At 52.2% G+C, this 12,047-nt stretch overlaps 1 protein-coding gene across 4 annotated transcripts in view; it reads right to left on the bottom strand.

The window, feature by feature from the left end:
• Window positions 1-344, bottom strand: part of RNF213 (ring finger protein 213) — a 130,158-nt gene extending 129,814 nt beyond the window's left edge. For 3 of the 4 annotated variants that reach the window (XM_077166168.1, XM_077166170.1, XM_077166169.1), the window contains exon 1: window positions 70-344. In XM_077166168.1, the coding sequence (XP_077022283.1) occupies window positions 70-256 (187 nt within the window). In that variant the 5' untranslated portion in view covers window positions 257-344. The remainder of the gene's footprint in view (window positions 1-69) is intronic. The other variant, XM_077166171.1, reaches the window with a different exon arrangement.
• Between the last annotated feature and the right edge of the window lie 11,703 nt (window positions 345-12,047).

Here is a 12,047-nt window from a genome sequence, read left to right as displayed (position 1 = left end):
ACCCCCACCCCGTGGCCCCCCCACATGGCTCCCTCACAACCCCCCGCCCTGGACCCCGTTTGGCCTCACCCGGAGCAGGGACCGCAGGAAGCAGGTGGTGTCCACACTCACTGCAGAACTTGGGGGCCGTCTCCTTGGAGATGTGTCCGCACGAGGGACACACCATACCTCCGGGAAGGGGCCCTCCCAGCCACTGTCGCCGGCAGCTCTGGAAGCCTGAGTCCCAGGGCGGCCACAAATATACCGGGCCTGTCATGTGACCACGACCCTGTTTCGGTTTCCTTTTCTGAGAAAGTGAAATTGCAGCTCCCAGAGTCCCACCGCTCGGACGGAAACCCAGCCCCGCGGCCGCCCGGATCCCGCCTGCCCCGCGCGCAGCTCCGCACGCCGCGCCCTCTCTGCTGCCCCCACCCGGCCCGCGCCTCCCTGCTGCCTCCGCCGCCACTCTCGGTCCGATCGGTCCCCGCGGGGAGTGTGAGGTCGGCCGGGCAGAGGCCGAGAGCTCCAGGCCGGGGCTTGGCACCAAACACAACCCCGAGTTAAGGCAGCGGTCATGGGCCGCAGTGAGGAAGCTGGGGGACACAGGTGCCAGGGGGGCCTGGCGGGTGCCCGGGGCAACCACGCAACCTCTGTCCTTGGTTAGCGGGCACAGAGCACCTGTCTCCTAGACTGGGGGAGGAGTCGGTGAGTTAGAGAGGGACAGCTGAACAGCCAGCGCCACTGACAGGCCACCGCTGGCTGAGTCAGAGCCCGCACATGGGTCCGCGCTGAAGTGCCTGGAGCAGGGCCGTTCTCTTCTCACTGCCCATTGGGCCCTTAAAATCCCCCTTGGCATCAAACTAAGTTCAAGGTCACAGCCAGGTGAAGGCCTTGAGGTCCGGCCTCGAGGGCCCACTGAAGGAGTGGAGATAGGCGGCCGGGCCCTGACCTGCCCAAGGATCGAGGATGTGAACCCCCATGCTAAGAATTCCAAGGGCACAGGGGCCCATTTGCCCTTTTCTTGCTGGCTTCAGATCCAAGAAGGGACTCAGCACTGACCAGCCTCTCTGGTCTTCAAAGCATCTCCGGCTGCATCATGCCATGGGGAGGGGTTCCAGGTGGTGTCTCCTTGCCCCCACCCTCGCCTCCCATCTCCGTGGTACAGGTGCCCCGTCTACCACCTTGACTTGGTCCCCAGGAGTGGTGCGCATTAGGGGCAGGGCCCGGCACGGGGCACGGGGGTGAGCAGGTCCCCCTTGGCCAGGCCCTGCTCTGCCTCCTTTCCTCCTCCCCCCTCCGCACTGGCCCTGAAGCAAACACCACCATGGTTGGGCATTCCCTCCCTCAAAGACCCTCCATGGCTCCCCACAGCCGGAGCCACTCTCTCCACCCAGTGCTGTCTGCTCTCCACAGCTCCACTTCCTCCATAGGCCAGAAAACAGCTCAGGAATTCCTCTGGAAGGATCTTACTGCTTGTTGCCTGCACCAACACTCCCTATTCATCAGCTTCTGGATCTTTCACTTCACTTCCTCCCAAACCCAGAACGTGCCAAACTCAAGGCCCATCCCCACACACCACTAAAGAACAGAGAGGTGGACTGGAGCCTGGAGGCAGGGGCCCTTCGTGACACCACCAGCCTTGCCCCTGGCCTCCCTCAGGGTCCCTTCCCTGCTGGCAGCCCCAAGATCCCAATTGTATGGTCCTGCAAGTGGGGTGCCCACTCTGGCCTGGAGGCCCCCGTGCCCCGTGCCGGGCCCTGCCCCCAAAGGCAAGTCCAAGCTGGGAGGACAGTGGCACTGTTACTCTGAAATAAAGATCCCAGCATCTTTTGGCAACTGCAATTTTCAATCTTCACATTCTGGTGGAGGGGGGAATTTCGGGGAGCAGTCACTGGCCCCCTACTTCGGCCACCCGTGTGCATTTGACCAGGGTCTGCCCTGGCCCCGGCTGCAAAGCCCAGGTAAGCCCCTCGTGCCCAGGGCCGGGCGGGGTGTGTGTGGGGGAATTCCTGCCCTCTGGGTGCGCGCTGCCCCCGCCCGCCGGCTCCTCCTTTCCGCGCCCCCCGCTGCCCGGCGGGCGAAACCGAAACTTGCGGTCAGCAGAAGAGGCGGTCCCGGGACAGGCGCGGCGCCGGCGGGCACACCGGGCTGCACCCCGTGGGCCTCGCCCCCCAAGGCCCCCGCCCCCGCGGACACCTCCAACCCCGTGAGTTTGCGTCCCTGGGAGCCCGTAGCCCATCCCGCATCCTCGTACCTCTGGGCCCCGGAGTCCCCGCACCCCCGGCCCCGCCCAGCCCGCTTGTCCCCGCGGTGCCCCCGGCCCCAGCCCGGAGCGCGCGGTGACGTTTCCAGGATTCGCACCGCCCCTGGACCCGCCTCCTCCTCCGAGGCACCTCCTGCTGCATTGCCCGCGCCCCCGCGCTCGGCTCCCTCTGCCCTGCGGTCTGTCCTTAGTGGGGTTCCTTTCCTGGAGCGTCCCCCGTCCCCTTTCCCCCTTTACGGGACTGGCTTCTCCTGGCCTTTTGCTCGCAGCCTCAGTGCCCGGTCTCCAGCCCCGGCCTGCGTCACTGGCACCTAGCACAGGTCCAGGCGCCCAGCCTGTATTGCCGGGTGGGGAACCAGCCATTCCCCACTCTCCAGGCCCTCTGAACTGCCAACGGCCATTGCATAGGATGCAGGCAATGATATTGTAGGTTTAAATATTACGTACAGTGGTTAAAGGTAATAATGTATAAACAATCTGTAAACATAGTGTACAGTGTCATATAATTAGAAAATAAGATGGAAACAATAAAATTCACGGATAACGGCAGGTGTGGTTCACTTTGTGAGATTCAGCTAAAGGAGGTGGTTTGGGCAGTGGGGTGCCGGAAGGAAGGAAAGAGGGAGCCAGAGGTTGTGATGGAAAGTTTTGGGTGGAATCCCCTGTCCTTGTCCCTAAAATCATGGAGACCTGGACTCTGCAGCCTTGAACTTGGGGAAGGAAGGCAGGTCTTCTCCATGCTGACAATGTCCTTGGGGAAAGCCTGCTGTGGTCTCTCTTCTCCTGGTCAGTGGCATGGCCTGGACTCACCCCAGTCAAGCCCCCTGCCTCGCCGTCCTTGTCACTGCCACTTTCAACTCTCTGCAAAGGTGTCTTGCCTTGACTTAGACCAGACTGCGATGTCCTCATGTTTTGGAGGCTCATTCCCAGGGCTGACCCAGCTCCTGCCCGATCCATCGTACAGTCTGATATAGACTAGTTCTGAGGTCCCACGGACGTTGTTTCATTGGAAATTTCCTTACGTCTTCTTATTGTCACCACCAGTGTCTGTAGAAAGGATTCAGCCTTGCTAGTAATCCCAACATTTCCGGATCTCGCTTTCATATTCTTTCATGGGAGAGCTGTTTTAGGGCATGGAAAGATGCTCTCATGCCACAGTCCCAGGGCCAGCAGAGAAGCACACTTTGCAGGGAGCATGACACACTGGAAAGCTGCAGACGCGACTCACTGAGAACAAGGGGGCTTTGTCAGGGGCACGTGGTTACCCAGTCCCAAACTGTGCAGCTCTGTGACCTTGCTTGGGCCTGGACCCCCGAGCTCGCTGTATTCCAGAACTCGTTATTTCAAAGCAGAACTTGTGGGAAAGAGCAGGGCTGACAGAGCTCTCACATTTTTTCCAGAGCCAAGTAAATACAAACTGTGCAAAGCAAGGGAGGGAGTGGTTTCTGGCTTCAATTTCATCTACTTGACAATCTGCCTTCAGGTCTTAAGTTCAGCTATAATTTTCCCTACAGAAAGAGTGCACTGATTCGCCTACATGAATGAACATTGGCCGTAAAATTGTTCTCTATAAATCACTGCACGGGCTTTGGGGTATAGCTCGGTAGGGGCCGAGTTTGGCTAGTGGACCCAGTTGTTTTCTGGATGTGACTATGTTTGGTTCAAGGTGTGCTCTTTTGAGCCCAGAGTCGAATGTTCCCCAGGTGAAAACAGTGGGCGTGAAAAATGTCCTGCATCAGCCCTGAATGAATCAAACAGTTGTGGGCTTCAGACCTTCAGACCACAGCAGGTGACAGCCCAGGGAGCCCTTGCCCCAGCACTAGAATCATCGGCTACCATGGTGACTTCCTTTTGGCTCTGTTTGTTCCCTAGGTGTCTCAGTCTGGGACTTGATGCTCTCCTCTCTCCTTTCTCACTGATCCACAGCCTCCTTCCTAAAGCATCTGGAGCAGGGAAACTCTGGCCCAGGCTGGCACAATGATCTGTCCTTGTGTGATTGGGGGGCTGGGCTGGGCCCTTCGCTCCTTGGGATGGGAACCGATGCAAACAAGAGCTTTGGGCTAAGAACTTGAATTCTTACAAGAAAAGCCAAGCACAGGATCTTTTCAGTGTAATGAGGACAGCGGCCCTGTAGGAGGCGCTGTGATTCCTAGTTCGTGGGCAGGGTAGAGAAGAATAACCTGTTGTTAAGGCTGGTGGGAAGGGGGCTGGGAAGAGGCAGGAAGGGGAGGTGACGCTTGCAAATTAGCAGGCAGCTATGAACTTGGTTTTTCCTCCTTAGGGGTTAGACCAGGGTCACCACGGTGGAGTAGCCACCAGCTTATTTCAGTTGGCCTGTGCAGGCTTGTCTTTTTGGTGTTTTTTTTTAATCGACTGTATTGATGTTTCACTTGTTTTCGATAAGATGCATGCATTTCAGGTGTACAGTTGACCAAGTTCCAAGATGGGCACACGCCTGTGTAACCCCCTCTCCAGTGGTGATCTCCAGTGCACCCCAAAAGAGTTCTCTTCTGCCCTCTCCCAATGAATCTCCCCAATCTGGCCTCAGGCAGCCACTGCTCTGATTTCTGTCACTCTAAGTTAGTTTAACCTGTTCTAGAATTTTATGTAAATGGGATCATACGGATGGTAGTGTTTCGGGTCTGCACTCTTTCGTTCAGCAAAATGTTTTCGAGATTCATCCAAGTTGTTGCATGTGTCGGCAGTTTCTCCCTTTTATTCCCAGGAATGGCTGGAGCCCAGCGTATCCACTCACCTGCAGTTGGGTATCTGGGTGGTTTTCCAGTTTTCTGCTGTTACCAATAAAGGTACTATGAGCGTTTGTGTGCAGGTTTTTTGTGTGCGTGTGAGGCCATGCGTTTTCATCTCCACTGGGTAAAAGACCCACAAGTGGAATTGCTGGGCCATTTGATAAGGGTATTTTAACTTTATGAGAAACTGCCGAAACGTTTTCCACGGATCTTTCCGCATCACCCCAATGATGAATGCAGGTTTGAGAGGCTCCACAGCCTCGCCAAGGGTGGCTGGTATCAGCCTTGTACATTTTATCACTTCTGATTTTGTAGCGGATTCTGGTGGTTTTCGTTGCATTTCCCATTACCTAACAACATTGTGTCTGTTTTGGCATCTCATTAGTGGTCTATTCAAAGTTTGTTGACCTTCCTGTTAATGAATTGTAGGAGGAGATCTTTTTATACTCTGGATACTTCTTTGTCAGCCTGCTGGCTTGCCTTTTGATTTTCTTAAAAATGTATTTCAGAAAGCAAAACGTTTTAAATTTTGATCAGCTTATAAGCAATACCTCAGTTTGTTGGCTTGTTTTTCAGTGGTTGCTCCAGAATTTACAATATGCACCTGAAATATAGTATAGTCTATTCTCAAATAATATTATGCCACCCCATGAATAAATGTCAGACCCTTACAAAGGACATCTTCATTTCCCCCGCCCCTCCTTCGTGGCATTGCTTTCATACATTCACTTCTGCATAGACTATAAACTCCACAATACAATGCTATTGGTTTTTTTTTAATTTCAGTATCCAGTTACCTTTAAAAAACATCTTATAAGAAAAATGAGCCGGAAAAGGAGTTCTATATTTACTCATATATTTATGATGTCTGGTACTATTTAGTCCATCGTATGGATCCAAATTTCACTGCAGTATCCTTTTTCTCAGTCTGAAGAACTGCCTTTAACCTTTCTTATAGTGAAAATCTACTGGCATCAAGGTCGACCAGCTTTTATTTGTTTGAAATGTCTTTGTTACCTGCCTTCTTTTTGTTTATTTGCAGTCTTCTTTTTGTTTTTATAAGCTTTTTACTTTAGAAAAGTTTCAGACTTTAGACGGAATTATTGCAAAAATAGTAAAGACAATATCTATATGCTCCACCCTTAATTTCTCCCCTTATTAGCATCTTACATTTACATGGTACATTTGTCACAAATAATGAACCTATTGCTATGTTATTAACTAGAATCTATACTCTATTCAGTTTTCCTCCATTTTTTCCTAATGTCCTCTTTCTGTCCCAGAATTCCACCCAGGACCCCACGTGACATTTGGCCATCACGTCTCCCAAGGCTCCCCTGGGCTGTGACAGTTTCTCAGGCTTTCCTTGTTTCTGATGACATTGAAGGTTGGCTTTTAGGCTTGGCTCTGGGCTCAGAGTGGAATGGCCTTGGGAAAACATTTTGTCTCTGGGTCTCAGAAATCCAGATTAGGGAGCCAAAAGAATTTACTTTTAATGTTCTTTTCAGTGATAAAATTGATCGGCCCTAGACCACTTCTCAGAATCTTGGTTTCTTCAGCAGTAAAATGCCTAACTTACTAGAAATCATGAATAGAATCAATTTCATATACTAAAAGAGTACTAAAATAGAAGTGTTTTAGTGTACAAGCTGCTGAAAGGTAATATATCAGAACTGGAAGGGCTTTTATAAGGGGAATTTAATAAGTTACAACTTTACAGTTCTAAGCCTATGAAAATGTCCAAACTAAGGCATCCAGGTAAAGATAAATTAATTCAAGAAAGGCTGATGGGTCAGGAACACCTCTGTCAGCTGGGTAGGCACGTGGCTGGCATCTGTTGGTCCCTTGCCCCTGGGCTCTGCTTTCAGCCTCTGTGCCTGTGTGGGTTCCGCACTTTGCTTCTCCAGGGCTGGCTTTCATTTCTTGGCTTCCCTTGGCTCTCTCCAGGTTCCGGCTTGCTTAGCATCTCATGCCAGTATCTGCTGTGCTCTAAGCATCTCCAAGCATCCATGTCTCTGTTTTCCAAGTGTCGGTGTCTGTGTCAGCTCTGCCTTGAAGATCCTGTTGGCTCTCTCTCTGTCAGCTCTGTCATTTCTGGTTCTCTCCAAAATGTTTCCTCTTTTAAAGGATTCCAGTAGACTAATAAAGACCTATCTAGAATGGGTGACGTCACATCTCCACCTAATCAAAAGCTCACACCCACAACTGGGCATGCCACATCTCTGTGTAGATAACCTAACTGAAAGTGTCTACATACAATATTGAATCAGGATTAAAAGCAGTGACTTTTCTGGGGTACATAGTATTTTCAAACTGGCACAAAGGGTAACAAAAAATGCATCTAGGAATAGAAGAGGAGGGCATCAAGGAGATGGTGTAATGGCTGGCACCCCCTTAGGCATCTGCAAACCCCTCTGGAGATCCCACCCTGACCTTGGTGCCAGGGGTGACTTCTAGCCCACTGTCCCCAGCCAACACATTTGGTGGGTTCAGCCTCCTGGCCCTAGAACAGGTGGATTCTCTGCATGAGCTCCCATCCTCCCCATGGGCCTTCAGCGACTCAGATGTGGGTTTATGTGAAAAGGCTGATAAGGTGGGGGGGTTGTTCAGCTGCCTCGCCCCTTGCTGCAGCTGGGATTAAAAGCTCAGTGGTTAAAAACAAAAACTGATCTGTGTTGGGAATTGCTGGGCAGCTCTCAAATCATTCCACTTCCGCTTGGCTCACGGCCAGCCTGGAGCAACAGCATTCGGAGTCGACCTGTTCCCACAGACAGATAAAATAATTAGGTGCCGGCAAAGACAGCGGGGTGGGCTGGGGAGGGGGGTGGGGGGTGGAGCGCGGCGCCCAGAGCCGTCGGGTTGCTGGACTGCCCTGGGCAGGGTGCAGTTCGGCTGCTTCCACCCCTTTCCCTTTGGTGGCAAGGCTTCCCGCTGCTTCCTCAGCGTACCTGGACATTTCCTCCACCAGCCCCCCTACCCCTTCTCCTCCGTTGTCCTGGTGGCCGCCTCCTGTGAGCCACCCTCCCAGGCAGGGCCCTGCTGGCATCTCCCAGGACAGCATTGTAGGGCCTGAAGGGCGGCTGGTGGGCCCCCCACCCCGCTGCCCCGCCACAAGCTGCTCCTTTCCACCAGGGTTGTGCCAATTAAACACTGGATCCATAAACTGTGCCTTATAAAAAGAAAAACCTCCTTTGGTAAAACATAAGTGCCTAAGTGAATAAATAACATTATAACAGTAAAAGGCAAATGACAAACTAGAAAACATATCTGCAACGAATGCAGTCATCAAAGAACTAATACCCGTAAGATGTCGAGGCCTCCCCGGGCCCCTAGCCCATACCCCAAATGACACCAGTTACATCCGGTAGGGGCACTGTGCACCCCGGATTCTCTGCTCTGTGTCACCAGTGCTGAGTTTTGCAGACCTGCCTCTTTTGCCCTCAGTGGCAACCAACGGAATCCGAGGGGACAGGGGGCTCCCTCCCGCCCGCAGAGAGCCCCTCCATCCTCAATGGTCCCCAGTGTTGCTGCTAACTAAGAAGGCCTTCCAGCAGGGAGCTGGGCCTCCGAGGTGGCTCTTCCGTTCGGTGGATTAGTCCCCGATCCCTAGGTCAGGTGTTCTAGTGAATGACGAGCTCTCTGAGGGGTGACATCTCAATTGACAGCCCCCATTTCTCAATGACACAAAAAGACTTAGGAATTGTCTTTGCTAAGCCAGATGAGATCGCCAGCACTTTTCTCCTCTCCCACATTTATGGGACAAAGGCAGCGAAATAAATGAGGCCAAGCACCTAAAGAAAGTGTTCGAGTCTTATTTCATCTCGATAAATTATATTGAAAACAAACGGTATTAAGGAAATAGGCTGATTTTAAGATAATAAGAATGATTAAATCATATATATATATATAATTGGTCCCCATTATCCCCAGATTCCATATGTATAAACATGGTTACTAGAAAATTTTAAATTACATATGTGGCCTGCATGTATTGGATTTCAATGGACGGCACTGTTCTATAGCATAACGATCTGAATTGGTCAGAGTTCCACCAGCTGCCGGGACAAGGAGATTGAAAACACCCAGAGTCTGCTTCTTGCTGGCGTAACATGCCGGGCTCCGGCTGATGGAAGCTTTGCCGTTTCCAGTTCGAGATTCCTAAAGGACCCTGGGAGCATCTCCCCCACAGCCAGCCAGAAACCGGACAGAGCTCAGAGGTGACAGCATACAGGTCTTTACTGGCCAGGCTGGGAAGTGGCTTACCTGCTTCCCGCATCCCATCAGCTACGTGGCCGCACTCACGCAATGTCATCCAGCCACGTGGTTGGGAGAAAGAGAACCCAGGTTGCTGAGCAGCAGAATTTGTTGTCTCAGCCAGAAGTTTTGAGGCACTGACGTGTCCTTCTTGCCTCAGACCTCAGCGGCTGGGTTGCTAGTACATCGGCGAAGTCCTTCCATGCCCACCGCTGGTGGGACGCTGTCAGCAGCCCAGACGAGGGGGACGTGACGTCTCCTCCACCCCTGTCGGCGTCTCCATCCGGGCTCAGGGAGCTTGTCCAGAGGAGGCGTGCGATGTGGGGCTCGGCCCTGCACATCTGACACCAGATTCCAAACTTCCGAGGCAGCTAGCCACACCTTCCTTTTTTTTTTACATGGGCAGGCACTGGGAATCGAACCCGGGTCCTCTGGCATGGCAGGCAAGCATTCTTGCCTGCTGAGCCACTGTGGCCCGCCCCACACCTTCCTTTTATAATTACTAATTTAGAGTAACAAGGTAATACATGAATTTGTCGCTGTTCTAGTTTGCTAGCTGCTGGAATGCAAAATACCAGAAATGGAATGGCTTTTTAAAAAGGGGAATTTGATGAGTGGCTAGTTTACAGTTTTAAGGCCGAGAAAATGTCCCAATTAAAACAAGTCTATAGAAATGTCCAATCTAAGGCATCCAGGGAAGGATACCTTGGTTCAAGAAGGCCAATGAAGTTCAGGGTTTCTCTCTTATCTGGAAAGGCACATGGTGAACACAGCCAGGGCTTCTCTCTCAGCTGGAAGGGCACATGGAGATCATGGCGTCATCTGCTAGCTTTCTCTCCTGGCTTCCTATTTCATGAAGCTCCCCGGGAGGCATTTTCCTTCTTCATCTCCAAAGGTCACTGGCTGGTGGACTCTGCTTCTCGTGGCTACGTCGTTCTGCTCTCTCAGAATCTCCCACATTCTCCAAAATGTTTCCTCTTTTATAGGATCCAGTAAACTAATCAAGACCCACCTAGAATGGTCTTGGTTCTCCACCTAATTCAGCTTAACAACCACTCTTGATTGAATCACATCTCCAGGGAGATGATCTAATTACAAATTCAAACATACAATACTGAATAGGGATTAGAAGAAACGGCTGCCTTTACAAAATGGGATTAGGAATAAAACATGGATTTTCTAGGAATATACATCCTTTCAAACCAGCACAGTTGCTCTTTGAAAAATTAAAGCAAAATGGATGTGCTTACAACCAGCAACTCCCAACGAGTAACCACTTTTATGCGCTCAATGCACATCCTTCCCCACATACATCACAGAATTGTTCAGTGGTGTGTTTATACAAATGGGGTCTTCAGGTACTAGCACTCAGCCACTTGCTTTTTTTCTCTCAAAAATGGAAAATTACTAACAAGGCTGTAATAAGCATCCTTGGACCTGCTTCCCAGCACTCATGTTCATGTTTGTTTTTATTTTTTTCTAGAGCAGATTCTGGGAGGTGTAACTGCAGAGTCACAGATGCTGTGAGGTGAATCGATGGCACCCAGTATGAACCAAAGTGTGTCAACTTACACCACCACCCTGCTCTGTGAATGGGACGGCCTCTCGGTTCAAGAAGGAATGAGCATGGCTCATAGACACCAGCCAAAGACAGACAGTCTCTCCACCACAAGCCGGATCAGGGGCACACAACAGATAGCCCTGTCCACATAGAGAGCCAAGCAGCCGAAGGTGAGACCACCCAGAGACTCACGGGCAGTGGTGACGGGGCAGCTGGTTGGTCGGGGACCGGCAAAGAAAGGACCAGAGACTGGAGGATAAGGATTCTCAAGCCTCGTGTGGTGAAGGGAGCTGGAAGGCCTTTTCCCACCCCAGGGCCCAGCAGGGAGCATCCTCTGCAGGAGAGCTGCCAAAAGCCAGTGGACGGGAGCAGTCGGCCCGTCCACGCCAGCCCTGGTGGGCATGATGGGCTCCTGGGTGGAGCGGCCGTGGCGGCAGGCGGGCACCAAGGGAGACACTAAAGGCAAGGCCTCCAGCTCACTGAGGCCCGAGGTCCAGCCGGCCAGCACCAGAGACCACTGCAGACTCCCGACGGCACCATTCTCCAAGGCTGGCATGTTGCGAACGTTGGGCCGTTGGCAGGTTGGAAGGGGAGAGGTTAAACTTGACTGGACTTGACCCAGGCATGGACTGGCCTTTCCTGCCTAGAGCCCCAGCTGACACCACTATCCAGGGTTTGGAAGGTACGTGACACACTGATACAGGATACTGGGTGTTTTCCCAGCAGCTGGCTCGTGGCCAAGCGCACACCACACTACCCGGGAGCTGTGGCTGGAGAGCAATGAACGGCTTTTTAAAGGTGCAGCAAAGGAGCCAGCTTGGATTCACCCCTGGCAAGGATGGCACCACCTTGAGCTGCGACCCAGCTCACGCAGGGTGGGTCAATCCTTATTGGAACCCTTTATCAGAGGCTAAAAGACAAAGACACAGAAAGAAGCCCCAGAGAAGCTGAGAGAGGACACACACAGAAGACAGAAATCACAGAGGAAGCCGGAAGCTGGAAGCAACAAAGCCTGGGCGTGAAAGGAGTGACCAGCAGGCGGACGTTGCTGGGCCTGGCCATGTGGCAGGAGTTCCAGACGGCTGGTGGCCAGTCTTCGGGAAAAATCATCACCTGTTGATGCCTTGACTCCGACATTGTCATGGCCTCAGAACTGTAACCTCGTAGGTTGATGAGTCCCCACTGTGAAAACCAGCCCATTTCTGGTACACTGCATTCCGTCAGCTTTCACGAACTAAAA

The sequence above is a fragment of the Tamandua tetradactyla genome, chromosome 6 (assembly GCF_023851605.1).
Source record: "Tamandua tetradactyla isolate mTamTet1 chromosome 6, mTamTet1.pri, whole genome shotgun sequence".
Taxonomy (NCBI): domain Eukaryota; kingdom Metazoa; phylum Chordata; class Mammalia; order Pilosa; family Myrmecophagidae; genus Tamandua; species Tamandua tetradactyla.
The sequence above is the reverse complement of the archived record's forward strand: the minus strand, read 5'-3'. Positions and strand labels throughout refer to the sequence as shown.